This window comes from Nematolebias whitei, chromosome 20, assembly GCF_014905685.2.
Source record: "Nematolebias whitei isolate Nwh7 chromosome 20, NemWhi1, whole genome shotgun sequence".
NCBI lineage: Eukaryota > Metazoa > Chordata > Actinopteri > Cyprinodontiformes > Rivulidae > Nematolebias > Nematolebias whitei.
In genome coordinates, this window is record NC_056517.1 from 24,501,884 (window position 1) to 24,524,029 (window position 22,146).

General features: G+C 38.3%; 1 protein-coding gene across 1 annotated transcript in view; it reads right to left on the bottom strand.

Annotated features, from left to right (window-relative positions):
* nrbp2b (nuclear receptor binding protein 2b) overlaps nt 1-19,248 on the bottom strand; it is a gene marked incomplete in the record, with an annotated part of 61,593 nt that extends 42,345 nt beyond the window's left edge. The window contains 1 exon segment of the mRNA XM_037694357.1: nt 18,968-19,248. Coding sequence (XP_037550285.1) covers nt 18,968-19,087 — 120 coding nt within the window.
* Nucleotides 19,249-22,146: the final 2,898 nt, after the last annotated feature.

A 22,146-nucleotide genomic window follows, 5' to 3' on the forward strand; every position in this document is an offset into this window, starting at 1 on the left:
CTGACTGTTATTCCAAATTATTGTGATTATATGAGTAACTGTTAACTATGATGGCCCTTTTTTATCAAACAGCTGTCACACAGAACCTGTAATCTATACTGTATTCAAGATAATAAAACTTAAAAATATATTTTAGCTTCTTCTCGTCATGCAATACAAAGGACATTATTTTGTTTTCTCAATGGCAACTAAAGCCCCGATCACTGATGTGTAGCAGAGCTCATGGGCCTTTTATTCACCGAGCCTATATTTAATTCATCAACTTGCTGATTGAAGGTTTCTGAGAAGATGAAGTTGCTCTGGTTTCACAGAAATCTGCTTTGCATTTTGCCCTCCAGATCTGCATGAGCAACATATTCAAACCCTCGATACAAATGAGAAACAGGAGCGCAAGCAGACTTTGTGAGGGTGTGGGAATCTGGATTTAGACACTAAAAACACAACTTAGATGTTATTTCTGCTCAAGAGCACGGAAGTAACTAAGACCTTAAGTAGCAGCGCAGACCTAAAGCTTGACCCGGCTCAGGATTTGTTAGTTTTAACGCCAATTTGAGTTTCTGTGCGCTGTTCTGCAAGGCTAAGCGTACCCTGTCTTATCTTAGTAAAACATTCTTGTTTGGTTTCAAAGATCAAGATAGGAGTTGTTGAAATGAGAGGAATGAGCACTCGGTTTTCAATCAGCTGATCAGCAAAGTGAAAAATACTTTCTTGGACGCTGCAGTCACGTGAAACTCCATGTGGAGTTCCCCTCCTTGTTGACAGTTCAAACGCAGATGTCTTTACGTGAACCGTCCGGTTCGTAAATCCTCTGGATGTTTGCGAGACGTTTTTAAAGCTGACATTTACACACATGTTCTTCGGTAAAAGTCATAAAGTATGATGCAACGGCTGCATGTAAGGAGGTGATAAACCTCGACCTCGGCTTTACGTTAAGGGGAGGAGGTAAAATCAACCTGAACATTAAATGTGGTTTTAATTCTGATCAACTGTGTAGCACTTAATCATAAAGAAAAATAAACTGTTTTTAATACACTAATTTACTTCTTAATATGTAGAACCTTTTAATCTTATTGCAATTTTATCCTATTGAGGCATAAATATGGTTTTAAAAGTGCAATAAATTTTAATGGGGTTATGTAGAGTGGTTATCAGTAGTCAGTATCTTACCTCCAGTGGATAATGATAAGTGTTATCAATTTAGAGAACCAGGAAGACATTGATGGAGGCGTTAAGGTCTTTTGAGCATGGCCCATTGAAGAAACAGCTGAAACATTGTAAACAAACCTTTGTAGCAGTTTGAGTAAATGTGACGTGGAATATTTTTACACCTCATTGCATTAACTGGAGACGTTTGTTTACATTGAACCACTTTCTCAACTGAACAAACTTCATGTTGTACAACAAAACTGCGAGCAGTGAAGCAGCTGAATTGATCCAGTCATATATTAATAATGACCCGCAGTAAAAAGTAATTTCAAAAGCAAAAGGTGCGTATCTTTTTCCTGTTAAAAATATTTTTATTAGCCAAAATATAGAGGGGAAAAACTGTGGAAGTGACAGAATAACTCCTGGCAAAGTATAGGATATTTTAACACAGAGCCTGCAGTTAGTAAATCGAACACAAATGTATTTCAGTTGGGAAAATAAAGTGAATGAAAACAATGATTGTATACAAAAGTAAGATAGTGTGAAATTACTTAGTGTTCGTCTGAGCTGGTAACGGTTTGAAGTTTGAGCTGTTTTAGATGGTGGAAATTTCAAGTTCAAGCTTCTTTATTTGTCATTCGCATCGCATGTGGTACATGAGGTGGAACGAAATTGTGTACACAGGGTCCCAGTTTCACCCAACAACAGAAATAATATAATTGAAAAAGAAACAGAAGTAAGGATCTAAGATGTAAACTAAGAAACACGCTAAACTCAGAATTAGGAATGCGCGATATATACGGTATACACGGTAGAAACTATAGAAATTTAGCCTAAGATAGAGATCTGTCTTCTACCGGCTAACCGCAGTAATGCTGTGTCTGAAGTAAAATCAGAGTTGTCAGTTTAATCGTTACTTGTTTTTAGTTGAAAACTGTGCGCAAGTGGCGTTAAAGTCTTTTCTTCGAGAGCTAAGTAGCGAAGCTGCAAGCTAACTACAGCCGACTTGCCGTAGTGTTGCCGTATTCGGACGCATGCGCAAAACGCTGTGTTCCATCGAAAGTTTTGTTGTTTTTTTCCATGGAAAGTTAAAGTAAGCGTTGGTCAGCTTTAGAGAAACCTGCTCTCTGATCTGTGAAAAGAACGCTGTGTTGTGTGATTTTACCGCGAGACCCTCTGGTCAAAGCCACAGACTCATTTTGTGTCAGCTCTCCATTAAAGCAGAAGGAGTCGCCCACTAGAGGTTTGGAGGGTGAAGTGTTTCAGTGTAAAATGCTGCTCTGTTGCTGTTCATTTCTTAAGTGAGACTGGAAACTGTTAACAACATATTCTTTTGTTTAAAACATATGGCTAAAACTACATTTTATATATTTTGCACTGTTTTGCACTACAAGCAAGAAGCCTAATAATTGATTTGTTTATTATTTAAAAACTCTGGACCTAGTAGTGGAATTTTCCTAATTCAAAATATATGATAGCAAAAGGACACCCGATGCTTTTTGAAAAATTCCTATCAAATTTTATACCCAAAACATATTGCGATATCGTTATCGCCACCCTTCACAATACATATCGTGATATGAATTTTATGCCATATCGCACATTCCTAACAAGTATACAATTTTTTTTTTTTTATAGAATTTAATAGTAGAGGAGAAGCTGTTTGCTTGATTCTCTCATGAATGGCTTGTCCCAATTCTCAGAACAAAGATTGCTCTGAGTGTTGTCTTATTCCTTTAAGTTTGGCTGTATCGATGTGTCATTTACTGTTTGGACGTTTGGTCGACTGCAAACTGCTGACAGAGATGCAAGAATGGAAACAAATGTCTCTAAGATAATAATCAGACATCATTAAATAGAAAGATTTTATATTAAAAACTTGTGTGTTTCACAAGGCAGTCCAACATGTTTTATATTTACTAAAGCTTTAGTTTAGTAATGTTTTACCATGTGGTACTTTTGCACAAATCTTGCACCACAGGTCCCTTATTTGGGTCGAGATAAGCAGCAGTGGCATTTATAATCAAAGGATAACATGAATCATAAGTTCAGTATTTACAATGCTTTGTTTCCAGAAAGGACAAGTTTCACGTCAACACTGCAGTAGAAAATCCTTCACAAACTTTATGGATAATCTGAATGGCCAATCGCCGTTTATAGATAAACTCGTTTGTTATTTTATTGTAATACAAGTCGAACTTCTACAACGCGTTGTCCATCATTTATGTTGTCTTAACATATACAACTTTAGCAGAAATAATATAATTTGTGCATAAAGTTCTTAAAAAAAAAAAAACATTTTTTTGTGCAAATTAGAAAAATAAATAATATAAACACCTTTCAACCAAGAAAGGTGAATATGTTCCTCACCTTGTTGCATACTAACAATTTGTTACGAATTATGAGTTAAAATAGAACACATGAAGTCAAACTTTGACCTGTTCTCGTTATTAAATCACATCATTTCAATGTTAAAACCTCATCAAGGGGCGGTCTTACACAAAAATCACAAGTAACTCAAACCACAGTGGAATAAAAAACGCTGTTGGTGTGAAACTGCAATGGGGTAGAGGCAGGGCAGCCGACCCGGAATCCGAAAGACCCAGGTTCGACCCCCAGCCATACCTACGTCGTGGTGTCTTTGAGCATGAAACCTAATTGCTCCCCGGGTGCTTACATAGCTGCCCACTGCTCCACCTGGGTGTATCCCAGGTGCGATGGGTTAAATGCAGAGAACTAATTTCATCATTGTGTTGGAACATACAGTAATGACAACAAATAAAACTTAAATTAAATTAAAAAGCCACAATTGAAAAAAAAAACTTAACTTCAGGTGGAGGATGAGTTGAGTAGACACCTGTTAGTGTCACAAGACATCAAGATTTAAATCAATCAACCTTTATTTATACAGGTAAATCCCATTGAGCCTCGAGGACTCATTTACAAGAGAGACCTGAAAAATAAATATTGTCCTCTGGTTCACTTCATTCCTTGTAGAAGATTGTGCGACCCAAAATGTGCACTTGTGAAGTTTATGGACTGAGTCAGGGCAACTGAGTCGTGAATATATCCTAATTTCTTCATATGCACCATGTATATGAAGAATACTGTCCCTCGCTACTTTGCGGTTCGTTTTTCGTGGACTCGCTCTATCGCGGTTTTTCAAAAAAAAAAGATTGGACATGACACACAACTGGCTGATTTGATGGATGAGCTGCACGATCGTCATGAAATTTTTATTTAAAATAAATTGTTTTAAATTATTTAGCACCTGCTGCACCTTTGTACAGCCCACACTGCAGGATAAACTTCCTGATGCAGCTGATCAGCTGTTCCCCGTGCAGAACAGAGAAGTGGGCGTGGCCAAGAACGCTTGCAGGTGGCTGAAAGCATGACATTCTGTGCTCTTGTAAAGCGTTTAGAGCTTAGAAACATTGTTTTGAAATTGCAATAGAGTGGGAAGGGTTTAAAATGCCTTCATATATATATATATATATATATATATACATACACATATATACAAATACATATACACACACACATATATATATATATATACACACATGTATATATATACAAATATATATATATATACACACACATATATATATATACACACATATATATATACACATATATATATATACATACACACACACACACACACACACACACTAAAATAAACTACTACTACTTGTACTACTATCCCTACTTTGCGGTTTTACACTTATCGCAAGGCTTCAGGATACGGATCCCCCGCGAAAAACGAGGGACTATTGTGATTTAAACCAGACTTAAAAGAGGTAATCATTAGGCCTGTCACAATAAAAAAAAATTGCTGGGCGATTGTGTCAGAAATTATTGCGATAAACAAAATATTGTTTGAAATTTGACAATAATTAGTAATTGTCGTCAAATTTAAGAAGAAACGTTTGTTAATTTATTTTGTGTGTAGTACTTTTCTTGACCACTGGATAGGGGTTGAACGAGTATATACTTTTTAAACTCGACATTAACATAATAAAACCCGAGTAGAACTCGAGTATTTGATGACGTCATAGATCTCAATATACAAAAATAAATAAATAAATAAAACTACAAAAAAAGACCAACAAAACATTGGGAGCGTATATTATGCTCCTACCATTTATCATACTGCAAATAAGTCACAGGAAAAACTAAACTATTAGTTATTATTATTAAAATGTAAACGTGAAGAAAATGCAGCACGTCAAAAACGAAACTTAAACCGAAACCGGTTCTGGTTCAGTGGATAGGACCTGGTGTTACACCATACTCTGTGACCTGCAATAGTGCAACACCGCCCCCTACGGTCATACGTGGTCACATAATTTGACGTCACTACGGATACCCGACTTTACATTTTTAACATCGATAAATGTCCTAGCAATCGATGTGTAGATTACTCGAGTACTCTGTTAATGCCCTACCACTGGATGGCAGTATAAGACTGTTTGAACCGAAGGATGGATAGTGAGGGTGCAAGCAGCGTGTCTCTCTAAGAAAAATGGGAGGGAGGCCTCTTTGATATGACATGGGCCGTCTCTCCTTTTTTCGGTTCTCAAAATGGCGGACGCTCGGTGTGGTTTGAGCTCTTTAGCATAGCATTTTTCACACAAAGCTTTTAATATAAAATCAGTAAACAAGTTCTCAGCTTCTTTTTGCAGAGAAAAACAACTTTTTACATGAAGACACGGGTTTCAACCATGAATTTTGGAGCTTCGACAAGACGGTGGTTTTTCTCAGAGGTTGGCCCGTTAGCTTAGCTCGTAGCTTAGCTTCTCAGCTTAGCTGCTTTTAATGATCCAAAAACGCAATTTTGGATGGTTAAAACTGATTTTAAAGATAAAAGAGAAAGGGAGGGGATCAGTGAAGAGCACCGGAGTTGAGCATTTTGTCATCGAGCGTCTTCAGTAGAAAGAGGTCGACACGAAGAAACGATAACGCCGATAAATGAAAATGAGGTTGATAATTTTCATTTATCATGCAATTAATCGATTTATTGTTTATCGCAACAGGCCTAGTAATCATACTTATCAGACCTTGTATCCTGAAACAGAACCTCTACTTTGTGTTTGAGCTGACGCAACACAAAAGCTACAACGTGAAGTATTTGCTTTGGCTTGACAGCCACTGAGCTTAAAAATCCTCGGTCTGAGGAGTAAACTGATCTTCCTGTTTAAAACCCTGGTTATCTTTGTCCTGCTGACAACCTGTTTTTCTTCTTAAAGGGTTAGAGACATCTGACTTCAACAAAAGGTTCAACAAAAGCTGCTAAAATATTTGCTTTTGTTAGCAGAGGACAGAAGTTACAGCTTCTCTCTTCTCTTAAGGATTTTATGTTGTTTTTCCACAAACAGCTTCATTTGTGCTGTCCCTCTGGTTTTGTTGTTCTCTCTGTTCAGACGATTGATTTTCTCTTTATGAAGCCTAATAAAAATGCTCCAAGACTGAAGGTTTGAAGCGAAAACCCAGCAGATTATTAGCGTTTTATTATTTTTGCTTGAGCTCAAAAAGCCCCCTCCTGTGTTTGCAGGTTATTTGTTTTTAGTAATTTAGATTGAAATGAAATTCACAGTATGTTTGAGATGTACGAGGCAGCTGGTAAACAAAGAGAACAGTGACACCATTGTGCAGTTTTCTCTTAAAGTTCTGGTACCATGGGATAAAAGACAGAACTCTGTCCTTTTCTGAAACCAACAACACCATATAAAAAAAAAAAACAGCATGCTTTAGGAATTAACCCTCTGATGCATAAACACCAACGTAATATGAACTATCGGAGCAGTTCCTTGAAAGCCCATGAAAATATCAGCCGTTCCTAGAAGATTTCTTTTCATGCCAGCTCTCGTTGGACTCGCAGAAACCCGGATGGCTCTATTTCACAGCGCTGGAGTGGAAAACGCTGACAACTACCTCTCTGTATGTCCCATCTGACCTCATGACACCCCCAGAGGCTTCACCGGATCACATGTCATCAACAGGTCACAGAATGGAGCACAGGAGCAATGAACCATACATTTCAAACACAAAATGCTCCAAAGTGTTGCCTTGACCACCATCTGGCCACTTGTTTGTTCACCCATTTTCACTCACTGAGATATGAGTTGTGCAACGTGCTGCAGTAGGCCTGTTCTTAGACTTTAACGTGGGGTAAAACTGCAGAAACAGCAAATATAGATGAGTGAAAACATTTTAAGAAAGACTAGATGATGGGTCAAGACACAAGCTTTAATAGGCCTTAATAAAAGTTACTTTTATGGCTCCACTTCAGGGACAAAACAGCTAAAACTTGTAGTTTGATGTATTCCTAACAGCTAAAACAGGAAGATCTACAAACAAAGTCTACCTCATGCTCTGGGTTTGAAAACTTCATCCATCATCTTTGCACGCTTCTTCCTTTTTGGGTCACTGGTGCCCATATCTAGCAGTCACTGTACAAGGGGCGGGGGACACCCTGGACAGGTTTCCAGTCCATCACAGGGACACATAGAGACAAACGAGACAACCTCTCACTCACACCTAGGGAATATTTAGTTAGCAATCAGCCTAACATGCATGTTTTTGCTCTGTGGGAGGAAACTGGAGTACCTGGAGAAAACCCACACATGCACGGAGAGAACATGCAAACTCCACCCAGAAAGGTCCCTAGCTGGGATTTGATCCAACCTTCTCTTTGAGGGGTGGCAGCTCTACCAACTGCACCACTGGTGACACCCTGGATTGCCACCAATGTAAAGTTCTGAATAAGAATATCAACATATATTGGAGCTTTTTGTGATGACGCCACAGCCGATTTAAAGTTTGAGAGGAAAAAAATGAGTTATTTCATTTGAAAGCAGATCACGTTTCACTGCCAGCAGGCATAAAGCTGGGAAATCCCTTCGTATAATAGTTGGCGTCACTGTGAAGCTTAGGGACTCTCTTTTTATATATGGGGTCGGGATTCTTGATAGTGTTCTTCTACAACGTTTAATTTAAAGCTTTATTGTAGAAAAAACTAGCTGAATGACAGGTGATAAATCATAATTCAACAAACCACGCATCATTTTTGAAGTTTTTTTGGAGATGAAGAGTTTGAAAATAATAAAAACCTATGCTGTTCCTTTTGCCAGCACAGGTCTCATACATGTTCTCTTAAGAAAAAAAACTGTTTAATGTACATTTAATAAAACCTTAAAACTTGCTCGGAAGTGTGAACATTTTTATTCTGTTTGCTTAATGGCTTCTACATCTGCATGTTTTATTCAAATAGGCTTGCCACTCAAAAGAAACAAAAAATTAAATTGAGTATTCTCATGAAAATATCAATAAAGTCTATTGTAAAATAACACTAACTTTTCCAGAGGTGGTTCTGTGTAAACGGGGCCTACGATCACTTTGACTTGGTCATTTTAAAAGGAGCTCACATGCTGAAAAAGTGTGGGCACCCCGTGTTAAGACCATAAACTAAAAATCTAAGCTCATGGTTAATTTACGTAGCACTACAGAGAAGCCAGTAGACATTTTGTTTTGGGATAAAAACAATGCAGCGTTTCTGGACTGAAACTGTTGGCTCAAAGAGAAGGAGCAACACAAAGCGCTTCTCCTCCTCCGACCATCTGTAATAAAAGTCATGATGCCAGCTGAAGCCACCAAACTTTTCTCTTAAATCACACATAATGATTATCATTGTCTGTCCAGTTCACCAGAGTAGATTTATTGTCTGAATGTTTTTGAAGCATTCACACTATTGTGATCTATTTTTCTTCCGTACATTTTTCAGCCCTATTCTCATCCCGCAGTTTTCAAGGCGTCAACAAATTACATATTAAAATGTTCAGCGCTTTCAAGACAATCCAGCTATGACTTTTGGTATTGGTGCAACTTTAGCTTTGTGAAATGTTTTGTATTTTCTGCCATTTTTGTCCTTTTTTCAGCTTATTTCAGCTGTTTTGTTTAGATTCTGCTAACGACAAGATGTGTGTGCTTCTTCTAACTTCTTTCTGCTAATTTCAGCTTGTTATGCTTTTTCAGCTTATTTCTGCAAGTTTCAGCTTTTTCTACTATTTCAGCTACTATTTAACAGTTTTATGTTAATTTTAGCTTTTTCAGCTAATTCCACATTTTTTGCACTCATTTCAACTTTTTTCAGCCTAATTCAGCAAAAAATGTGCTCTCTCCACTTCCTTCCAGTAATTTAAGTGTCTTTCTACTTTTTTTAAGCTACATTTCAGCTGTTTTTTGTAGCTAATTTCAGCTTTTGAAAGATAATTTCCACTTTTTGCGCTAATTTATGCTTCTTTCAGCCTAATTGGGCCAACATTCTTTCTGCCTTTTTTGTGTGCCAATTTAATCTTGTTCTGCCATTTCAGCTAGGTTTATAGCATGTTTTAGCTAATTTCAGCTGTTTTCAGATAAATTCAAGTTTTTTGTTGCAATTTCTGCTACTTTCCGCCTAAATAACTTATTTGTGCTAATTTCAGCTTGTTATGTTCCTTTTAGCTTAATTATGCTAGTTTCAACCATTTCTGCTATTTCAGCTACTATTTAGCCGTTTTATGCTAATTTTAGCTTTTTCAGCTAATTCCACATTTTTAGGTCATTTCAGCTCTTTTTGCTTCTTTCTGTACTGATTCTAAGTATAAGCTTCTTTCTGTCTTTAAGCTTCTTTTCAGCCGTTCTTTTTTTTTTTTTTTGCTAATTTCAACATTTTAGCTACTTTCCTAATTTTTGTGCTAATTTCTGCTTATTTGAACCTTATTCAGCAAATGTGTGTTCTTTCTGCTTTCTTTGGCTTGTTCTTCCTTGTTCTTATTGTTCATCTACATTTCAGCATGTTTTTGTTTTTAGCTAATTTCAGCTGATTTTCAGCAAGTTCTTCTGCATTCACACTACATTTTTGCAGGAAATTAAATTTCTCTAGTTAATTTAGCCATAAGAGGTGAGGGTGCTACTTGGTCGCTGCTTTACACCAGGCCTCATTCTAATACCAAGAATGGATTCACAAATGTGCTCATTTAATTTGGCCTTGATTTAATTTTCTCACTGATGATAAGCTGAGTAGTCGACTGCTGCAACAATAACAGGCAGCACAGCACAGACCAAAACAAACAGTCGCTGCTGCAATCAGGCACACTGGTTCAAAGACAACCAAGCTGTAAAATAATCTAAAACTAGAAGTCATGAAAATGCAGATTACATTGTAACAATGAGTCATTCATAAATCAGGTGTGTGAAGAAGCAGAGCAGCAGTTGTTCCCATGCAGGCACAAAACTGAAACAATGTTGTTTTAGAAATAGATTTGAGAGAAACAAAGAGCAGTAAGGTATTTCACTCAGAGTAAATCCATTAGTTATAGTTCAGATTATGTAAGTGGGGTTCTGTTATGAACAATTAATATCTTACCTGTTGTAGATAGGTCTTTGAACGTTCTCCGTTTGAAGAAACGTCTAGTCAAATTGGTGCCAAATTCAAAACTAATTGCTGCCACCTTAAAATCACTATAAGTGCTATTAGATAAAGCAGTTCATGCAAGCTCTTATTTATTAAACATACAATTAAACTCTGTTTCTCCAAACTGATGAGGTTTAATAAACTATTCACAAGAAGTAAGATATTAGTTTATAAGGTTTCCACAGAACTTCATGTCCAAAGATCTGAACTATCCCTTTATGGTTATAAAGTTGCTAGAAGACTCTCAAGAATATATTAGGAACAGTTTTATTAATTAACAAAGTGTAAGTCTTCCTTGAAATTAGTAAAAATCCATGTAAAACCTAATTAAAAACTGATAAATAAATAAATAAAAAAATCCATCAAATAGTTGGATTTAAAGTAATGCAGTTACGCCATGCTGTCAGCATAATTCAAACTAACCCAGAATTCATGCACTCATCTCCTCACATCCTCATCTATTTAATTTTGGGGTTATTGAAGAATATTTCTCAGTAAAGCCCTAAAGGTGAAGTGTTCTGCTGCGGTGCTTTAAAGCTGACCGTCCCCCTTCCTCTCAAGGGAAATACGAGGGAATCATTCCTTTAAAGAGATCTGTCAAACCAGGCTGTTTGTGCTGCAGGTTGTCAATTATTAGGACACCGCAGGTCAGGAGCCACTTACCACAATCCCCTACCTGACTAGAGCTTCTGTGAGGAAAGGCTCCGATTAACTCGAGGCTTATTTGCTCAGTTTATCGGCTTGAATACACTAAACTGCAGAACATCAACAGAAACCTACAGGGTTGATTTATTTTCTTCCTCATTGCAGATTCAATTTTTAATTTTCAGGTGCCAAAGAATCTTGTTTCTTTATCTCAGCGCGCGTGTGGAAATGATGACACACATTTGGGTTTTTATTTAACACACACACACGCGCATGCAACAATCTCTGTCCATCGTAATCAGCTTGACGCTTACATTAAAAGCTCACGCCGGTGTGAACGAAGGCAGTCGGTTCAGACTCGTTTCCATGTCTCTGAACAGATGGAGGAAGCTCAGAATGCTGCAAGGAGTGCTGAGAAACTGTGGTGAGCTTCGGAGCAAAGACGGTGTGGATTAAAACAGGAGGAGGTCTGCAGTGCTGTGCTCAAACAAATATCAGGAGACAAATGATAATCCTCAATCCAGGCTGGACTAAAATGAAACCAACTCAGCGTGACCGGTGCAAAACGCTTAGTTCACCGTTATGACTGTCAGACCATCACAACGGGTGGATTAATTTCATACATTTTAATTTGAAACAAAAATGAAGGATGACGCGCCAGTCTTGCAAAGCCATACTAGTTCTAGTAGCCTGATTAGGCTCCGCCCACCATTGCCACTTGGCCAAATATGGGATCAATCTCTAATGCAATGTTTAACAAGTGAACATTGTCAGAAAGTAATGGTCATTTGAGAATGAGCAGCTAAATCGGGACAGAAATCCAACTGCTTTAAATTTAACTTGTTTCTACGCTGGGAAAATGTCCGAATCAAAGATGAAAACATCTGAAAGCCTGGTTTGACCCAAACAGCAGGGAAACAAAGAAATCAGGACCCAACTGGAGATTCTGACTGTAAACAGACAGATCTGTATAAACATATTAATTCTTATATAAAACAAATAAATTGAGCATGGACTTTGTTATCTGTATAAACAGTTTATGTTATTGGTCTGCAGAAATGCTGCACATGGTACGAGTTTAAAAAGCATTGTTCAGCTTCTATTATAATATGTGGGCAAAGGTTTGACACAGTTACATGAGTCTTTAGGCATAATTAGTGTTTGTAGCACATTTTAAACTAGTTTACCTTCTGTGCAGGTAGTACTTGCAGAATACACTAGTGAATGTGGAATTCTACTAGGAATAAGCGACAGAGCTTAAATGGGGGGTTCCGCAGGGGTTCATCCTGGGCCCCCCCTCCTATTCTCTCTATACCTGCTGCCACTTGGTGCTATTTTCCAGAAACAACATACCATTTCACTTCTACGCCGACGACTGTCAAATTTACTTCCCCCTAAGACACAATGGGTACATGCTCTATTCAACCTCTGCTCGACTGCCTGGCTGACATCAGGGACTGGATGGCTTTAAACTTCTTAAGTTTCAATGAAAAGAAGTCTGAAGTCATGTTGTTCCCTCCCAACGACACGATCACAAACCACTGCATCGACCTCTCTGCTCTAACCCTATCAGAAAAACAAAGAGTCACTAATCTGGGCGTGATAATGGACCCTTCCCTGAAACTTAATCATGTAAACATGATTGTTAAATCATGTTTCTTCCAACTGAGGCGGCTGTCTAAACTGAAGCCCATATTGTCCAAAAATAACCTGGAGACAGTAATACATGCATTCATTACATCTAGGCTTGATTACTGCAATTCGCTCCTGTTTGGTATCAGTCAGACCTCCATTGCACGACTACAACTGGTCCAGAATGCAGCAGCCCAATTTTTAACCAGTACAGGCAAAAGAGAGCACATTACACCAGTTTTGGCCTCACTGCACTGGCTACCGGTTCACCTTCAAATCCAGTTCAAAATACTCCTGTATGTCTACAAATCACTGAACAGTTTCGCCCCCCCCATCTCTCTGATCTGCTACAACCGTATGTCCCACCACGTTCCCTGAGGTCAGCGGACCAATTGCTCCTCACAGTTCCAGGAACTCGTCTTAAGTGCAGAGGTGACAGGGCCTTCTCTGTAGCAGGACCAAGACTCTGGAACGAGTTACCTCTGCTTGTCAGACAGGCACCCTCCCTCTCGGTTTTCAAGTCCCGTTTAAAAACTCACTACTATTCAGTAGCTTTCAACACCAGAGGATCTGTGTTTTGAACCTGTACGCTCCACACTGGTTTGTCGTCATATTTATTATCTGCATCGATTTTATGTCTATATTTTTGATTTACTTTATTTTGTATATTGCTTCGTGTGTTGTCTGTTGTTCTGTCTGTACAGCACTTTTGTTGGCCTTGTAGCTGTTTTAAGTGCTCTATAAATAAAATGGTATGGTATGTTATTTTGTATGATGCCGATTTGATTAAATAATATCTTCTCTTCAAACTAAAAGGAGGATTTATCAACCGCTAGCAAAAACATACCTAAAAACCTAACCTAGCATGCACAACGAAGTTAGAATAAATCCATATTTAACTGGCTTTCAGTCATTCTTGTGGTTTGAAGAAATCCATTTCACTCGTCATGTTACATTTTGGAAATCTAAAAAATAAATTAAAACAAAGAGACTTCTACTTTGTTTTTGTTTTTTAAACCAATCAGTGGGTTTAACTCGAGTACACAACATCAACAACATTATTTATATTCTCTTTAAATGTATGACCATGTCCTTTTGGGGAGGGGTCTTATTCTCTAAAATCCTGTTCACACTACTCTGGACATTTTTTTAAACCAGTAGTTTTAGTTTTTGGCATTCATGTTTGCCTTTAACCACATGCTCCAACAAAAATACTGAAATAACCATGACATGCCACTAGGGGGTGAGCTTGTCCACGTTATTATTCTCAAAACACAAAGAACGTTTTTTAGCTTGGCTAAACAAAACTTTATAAATTAAAAAAAAAAAATGGAATTGATGTTCAATTAATAAAATGAGATAGAGGTTAAATAAAAATATCCAAAGTAATATAAAAAAAAAAAAAACGAAAGAAAAATCGCATGAAAACTAAAAATTGTACTTGGATTCCCTATAAAAATTAAAATTTAAGTATTATTATTTACAAGTCCAGTCCATGCAGTTAGATTATTTTGATATGACACAAAATATCCAAGCAAAGACCAGAGCTAAGGTTAGTATTGTTGCAAATGACAGGAATGTGCAGTGATGTCGATATGCTGCATGTCAGAGCTGCAGCTGGGTGTTGATGGATGGGTCAACTCAGGCAGGAGGTGTTGAGTAATTGTCTGAAATCTTTTTTAGGGCCATCAAGGGTTTATTTTAACAAACTTTTTAACAAAAAGATGACTGCATCTTTGATTCTATTTGTCCAGCAATCAGAGAACGGACCAAACGATTTATTTTTTACACGTTTCGTTTGTTTGAGCCTGAATGTCCTCATTCTGGGAAGTCGTGATTCAAATCATCAGTCGTTCAAATAAACGGCGACTTTGCAAATTAGATTTCTGACGACGTGCAGATTTCCTCTTAAGATGTCATTGCAACACATTTCAGAATTACTGTGCAACAGCTGCCCACCCATTTTAAATTACACTGTCCTGGGGAGGACATAACCACAAACAATAGCTTGATTTATTTCTAGTGTCATCTTGTGGCTCAAGTCAAGAGAAAGTGCAAAACATAAATATTAAAAAAATGCCTTTACGACTTGAATTGCTGTGTTTCAGATTACACAACACAACAGAGCTGTTTGGTCCCTGAGTAAAAGAAATCAATATGTTGTGTCAGCTCATCCGAGGGACTAAACTACCTTTCAGAGTGACGGCGCAGTAAAACTGACCTCCAAGTAATTAGGGAACAAATTACACAAATATCCTGAGTAGTGAATCAATGGTTCGATTGCTGCCATATCCTTCACCACTGGAACTGTCGAAAGAAATAAAAAATAAATCTTTAAAAAGAAAACAACACAATTACTTGGTCATTCCAAGTCAAAAAGCAAGACATAAATTCTGTTATTTTTTTCAAATAAGAAAAAAAACATACTTTTCTTAACATTATGTGACTACAAACCGAATATTTTGTGATTTTATTGCATTTATGACCATTCTTTTTCACGGTTTTCTTCAACTAACATAACATTTCAAAACATTCCTGACGCCTCCTTGCATCTCTATGCTGACGATACAATTGTTTATTGTCGAGCCAACACGGTTACCAAGGTTTTCCAGCTTCTAGTCTGCATTTGACATCATTCAGTCAGACTTCTTCCATCACAAACTGGTGCTAAATGCGGATAAAACCAAGCGGATGCTGTTTTCAAGCAGAAACTTGGTGCCAACAGTCCTTCCTCCCATCTCATCCATGCATCATGTTCCTGTTGAGTTTGTGGAATCGTACAAAAACTTGGGGATTTTAATTAATGCACATTTCTTTTTTAAGCCACATGTTGAAAGTGTCATAAAGAAACTGATATTAAAACTGTGTTTCTTTTTCAGAAATAGATCTTGCTTAACTCTGAATGCCAGGAAACACCTTGAAGCTGCCACTTTCCTACCAGCCATTGATTATGGTGACATTATTTATGTACATGAATGCCCCTGCCAGCTGCTTGCAGATGTTGGATGCTGTCTACCATGGTGCACTAAGATTCAAAACTGGTTGTAACCGTACCCATCACTGCACCCTGTACTCATTGGTCAGTTGGTCATCATCTACACGTAGGCTCTCACACTGGTTCATCTTCATCTATAAATCCCTCCTTGGTCTGCTACCTTCTTATCTCTCCTCCCACATGTCACGTCGTCAGTGCAGTTACAGCGTGCGCTCGCAGGTATTCATTACCTGCAGTGTTCCCTCGGTGCAAACTGAACTTGGCAAAAAGACCTTTTCTTACTCTGCTCCTGGAACACCTGAAGCTGTCCTCCTTAATTTCTTTAAGGGATTTTAAACACTTGATAATGTCAATAGAAACATCAAAGCAAATATGTTCTTGTTTTTAGCATCATACCTTGTTTTATATGGCATCTTAACTGCTTTTTTAACTACTTTTATTTGATTGAATCGCTTTTCATGGACTTGTCTGTACTTTATATGTTGTCTGTCTAAAACAGGTCTCTCTTGTAAAGAAGTACTCAAAGTCAATGAGACCAACCTGCATAAATAAAGATTGAACGAACGAATGAATGAATTTCTTCAAAAAGCAATCTTTGCTTTAATTCCCTACACAGTAAACACAGATATAGGGAACATGAAAAAGTGACGTTTTTATGAGCCAAACTCAAATCTTTGTCAAATTGTGACCATAAATATAACTCAACACATAATATGTAGACTTTCTTCACAAAGCAGAAACACTGACAACATGTTGGTGTAGTAAACAAAGATGTCCTATTCAGCATTTCTGTCTCTCACTGCAACTTAAAAAAAAAAACGAGTTTAGACTTCAGCCAGGAGAACTTGACACCTGATGTGAATTTTCTGCTGCTTCTGTTGCAGTTTTAAACCCAGTGTGTCAACTATGGTGGAAAATATTCAGCTTGAACCAAACAGAAACAATTATTCATCAACTCTTTGTGGATTAAGAAGATCCCGTTTTCTAAAATTCCAAGAAAGTTGTGAAAAATTCATCACTCTATGAAACGTTTTGCTTGTTTTAAACAAGTTGAGGAGTTTTGTCACATGTTTTAGGAACTTATCTATCTTTTTTTTTAGCCTCCAATCACACAGGACTGATGCAACAGTCATCAGGGTAATCAATGGGTGGAAACCTGTCAGGGTGGGGGTGTTCACTAAAAAACAAAGAATACTCCCCGGTAGTTAAACGTGCAGCGAGGTACGCTGGTGTTAGCGTGTCTTAGACAGATAATCAAGCTGAACTCTCAGCCTTATCTGGAGCCGTTGGGAGGCGACACCCGCTGCCCCATAATACACTGACATTTAGGTGTCCTTGTCGTCTGCCTGATAATAACCCATTCCCCGTAACTCTGAAATTTAACATGTTGGGAGTTTTATCACCAAATCCACCAGTTAGGAGCATCTCAGATGTCGTTGGCAAAAAACACACGCACAGGAAGATTTATAGGTTGGGAAGTTTTGAGCACGGAGACATTTTCTAAAGGTGTTTTAGTACTTTTACCTCTCAAAGACAAAAATAACCTCTTTTTATTACGTGTGCCCAAACAACATTAAAACAACAAAAGATTTTGATGTTTAAATCCCAACAAAGTAGCAGAATCAAACTAGTCCTCAGTTTTTCCGGCAGCAGGACTGAGACCTGTTTCCACTTTGTTACAGAAGCTAAATGATTAACTCCAGCTCTTATCTGCAGCTGAAATGTTTCGTCTGATGACTGACGAGGCAATACATTTAAAAGAAGCAGAAGCCGGCGTTTCTTGTGATGATAAAGTTGTCCCTGACTTCTGGTCTTAAAGGAATTCTTAATCTGAAATAAAAAAATTTAAGGAAATTAAGGATGCATGATATTGGATTATTGGGCGATATCCGATATGCCGATATGCTAAAACCGATAACCGATACCAATACCGATATTTTCCCCTTAGACCTACTTACAGAGACTACATAGCTTTCTCTGCTGTGGAATTAAGCTACTACATTATTCTGCGTGGTCTTTTATCACTTTGGCCTGCTACTAAATGCAGATGCCAGAAAAGGGGTCTGAAAATGATTTAACACTATATAAATGCTTCCTTATATAGAGAACTTTACTAATTGGCTTTTCTATGTACCATATATGAATGTTTCTGTTCAGTGCCCTGAGACAAGTTTATTGTGATTTGGCACTATAAAACTATATAAATAAACTGAACTGAAGTGAATAATATATATATATATATATATATATATATATATATATATATTTTAAAACAATGTCTTTTATATCGGTGAGTTATTTTGATGGAATGGCCGATGTCCGATATTTAACTTTAATGCTAATATCGTCCGATACCGATACCATGCCGATAATATCGTGCATCCCCATTTTAAATCACAATAAAGTGCATGGAAGAAAATTCAGGACTGTCAATTTGATTTTATAGATTAAATGTTTTCTTAATCTGATGCTTTTTAAAGCTGTTATAAGGTGACATCACCAAAGCATGCCCTTTCTCAGTGCTGGAGATTTTTTGGTATGTAGAAATAATAAAATGATCCGATTCAAAAAGTACTCCTATCTAACCTCAAGTGAACCGTGTTGGTGTGCTTGGAATCAATGTTCTGTGGCATGTTGACCCAGTCTGGTCCCAGTTTCAGCTGTCGGGAGAGATGGTCTCACATTTGACTTTATCACCACTGCACCACCGTGCTAGACAGCACGAGGTGAGCCAAGAGTTTGAGGACTTGTTGGGTTTTGGCAGCACGCTGTCATGGCTTCATGACAGAACCAGAGCCAGTCGGGTGCCAGAGCGTGAACATGTTGCCATGTTTGTTTGTTTTTTACCTTTTTTTGGATCTCCCATTCTGTGTTTGGCCTTGATGTTCGGTGTGTGTGTGTTTAGTCTGCAGACAGATTCTCTGTGGTTCACAGCTGATCACCGGATGTGTCACCATGTGATTGAAGGTGGGATGGTGCAAAACACCAACACAGCCTCCAGCATTGCATAACACAGCAGGTCCTGGGAGACCGCAGCTTGATCGATTGATCGGCTGATCAGAGACCCTTTACGCACACACGCACACACCAACCTGCTCCTTCCGTTTCTGCCAGCGGCCACACGGACTCTCCTCCAGGATCTCGCTCTCATCCTCGCTCTCCTCCTCCTTCCCCTCCGAGCCTGACTTCCTCTCCGGGACGGACATCGTCATTTTCCCGCTGAGTGTGTCCAGATTTGCACTCCGGTGCCTCCACACTCCCCTCCCGCCGTCCTTCTTCCTCTTGTCCCGTGTTGTTGTGGAGGAGGAGGAGGCGAGAGGCTGCTGGCCGCCTGTCTGCGCAGTGAATGGACCCACCCCCCCTCAAGACTACACCAGCAGCTCTGACAGCCCCCCCTCTGCAATCCAAGATGAAGCTGAAACACTCCGCAGCAGGAAACGCCCTTTTTTTTAGATAAAAGCTTTAAGTGCGCGCGTGACTGCGAAGTGTGGGAAAAAAATCCATCCCAGTCTGCACGTAAAACACGTAAAACAGTTTTCTGCTTATCCTTGACTCACAGGCAGTGGCGGGAGACAAGAACTACCCCCCCATGAGCGTCCGCTGCGTTCACTTGAAGCCGCACATGACGCCTGCTTCACAGAGAACCGTGCATTCTTCGACCAGACTGCACGCGCGTCAATCTCCGTGGGGAGAGCCAGGCCGGTGCGCAGAGGGGCGGAGCCTAATGCCGTAAAGTCTCTACTCAGTGCGCACAACTTATAACTACGGAAGACCATTTCCGTCATGAAAGGAAAAATAAAAGCCCAACAGGAAGTCATAATTTCGAGCGTTAAAGTCATAATTATGAGAATAAAAGTCATAATTTCGACTTTTAAAGTCATAATTACGAGAACAAAAGTCATAATTATGAGTTTTAAGGTCATAATTATGAGAATAAAAGTCAAAAATATGAGTTTTAAAGTCATAATTATGAGAATAAAAGTAATAATTTCGACTTTTAAAGTCATAATTCCGGCCAGCACGGTGGCGCAACTGGTAGAGCTGCTGCCTCTCAGCGAGCAGGTCCTTGGTTCAAACCCCGGTCCAGGGGCCTTTCTGGGTGGAGTTTGCATGTTCTCTCCGTGCATGCGTGGGTTTTCTTCGGGTACTCCGGTTTCCTCCTACAGTCCATAAACATGCATGTTAGGCTGATTGGTAACTCTATATTGTCCCTAGGTGTGAGTGAGAGAGTGAATGTTTGTTTGTCTCTATGTGGCCCTGTGATGGACTTGCGACCCGTCCAGGGTGTACCCCGCCCCTCGCACAGTGATTGCTGGACATGGGCACCAGCGACCCCCGTGACCCAAAATGGAATAAGCGGGTAAAGAAAATGGATGGATGGATGGAAGTCATAATTCCGACGTTTCAAATTTAAGTTCGAAGTTTGTCCCTTGCCGGACACCGTGACTCTACTGGGATGCAACTTCCTGTCAGACACCAGTAGTTTTCCTACATAGCACATGGATTCATTCATTCAATGTATGTCCTTCTGCCTTCAAACATCAATCCTTTTAAATTAAAGGTATGTAATGTATACATATTTTTATCGCCACTTTATATAGCATTTAGTATCAAACCCCATTTCCTCTATGAAATAAATGCCCAACAGGAAGTCATAATTGAGTTTTAAAGTCATAATTATGACTTTTATTCTCATAATTCTGACTTTAAAAGTCGCAATTATGACTTTAAATTTTGAAATTATGACTTTTATTCTCATAATTATGACTTTAAAGCTCATAATTATGAATTTATTCTCGTTATTATGACTTTAAAACTCGAAATTATGACTTTTATTCTCAGAATTATGACTTTAAAACTCGAAATTATGACTTTTATTCTCATAATTATGACTTTAAAACTCAAAATTATTACTTTTATTCTCATAGTTATGACTTTAAAACTCAAAATTATGACTTCCTGTTGGGCTTTTATTTTTTTCTTTCATGATGGAAATGGGCTTCCAAAAATAACCGAGGTTTCATCAAGCGCATCTAGAAAACCATCCTACAGTATTTTCTAATTTAGGCATTTATTTATAGATACAAGCATGCACATACATATGTTTAATGATAGATATGTCCTAACAATACGTACCAACCTAGACACACACACAACCTAAATACACACAAGCACAACTACTCTTGTACTGTTTGTGACTTCTTTGTTTGTGACTTCTGCTGTCTATCATGGTGCACTAAGATTCATAACTGGCTGTGATTATCGTACCCACCACTGCACCCTGTATTCACTGGTTAACTGGACATCATTAACTTCACGCAGACTCTCTCACTGGTACATTTTCATCTTTAAATCACTTCTTGGTCTGCTGCCTTCATACATCTCCTCCTACATGTCTCTGCGTGAGTGCAGCTACAGCGTGCGCTCTCAGGACATTATTACCTGCAGTGTTCCCTCAATGAGGACTGAACTTGGCAAAAGGGCCTTCTCCTACTCCGCTCCTGTTTCCTGGAATATCTTACAAAAACAATTGAAGCTCTCGACCTTGACCTCTCTAAGTGGCTTTAAGAATCTGTTGGACTCCTGGCAGGGACCAACGCAGACATGTTCCTGTTTTTAGTTTTCTACATTCGCCTTAGAATCTAGCTGTTTTTTTGTTTGTTTTTTGTTACCTTTTTCTTTTAGCCATCCTATTTGTAAAAAAAAAAATTTAAAAAAAACTGCAGTATGACTTTTTATAACTGTTTATTGTTGTCGTTGTTGTCCATTATTGTCATCTTTCTTTGTTGAAATCAGGTCTCTCTTGTAAATGAGTCCTCAAGGCTCAATGGGATTACCTGTCTAAATAAAGGTACTTGCATGCTTTCGCAATCTGATCAAGTTTAGCATTTTTGCACCTTACACCGTTCATATCTCTATGGTAAGGAATGCCGAGATGCTCATAAATAAATAAAGCATTATGAAATAAGAACATTTTTCAGTTTTATTCTTTTATTTCATAATTGTGTGTTTCATAGTGGCGTATTTATTTCATAATGGCGTTTTTCATAATCCATATATTTCTACTGTTATAAGAAATAGGAAAACTTTACACTGCTAACCACATGTCAGAACATGTTTCTACCTCATGTACCACCTACACATGTACTAATCAATATGTGTCAATCTTTCTCTTAATTATCTCTTAATTACTTAATTATCATCTTCTTCTTCTTCTAAATCAGATGTGAGCATCAAGACTGACAGGAAAATTACTTTTCACATGCAGAAC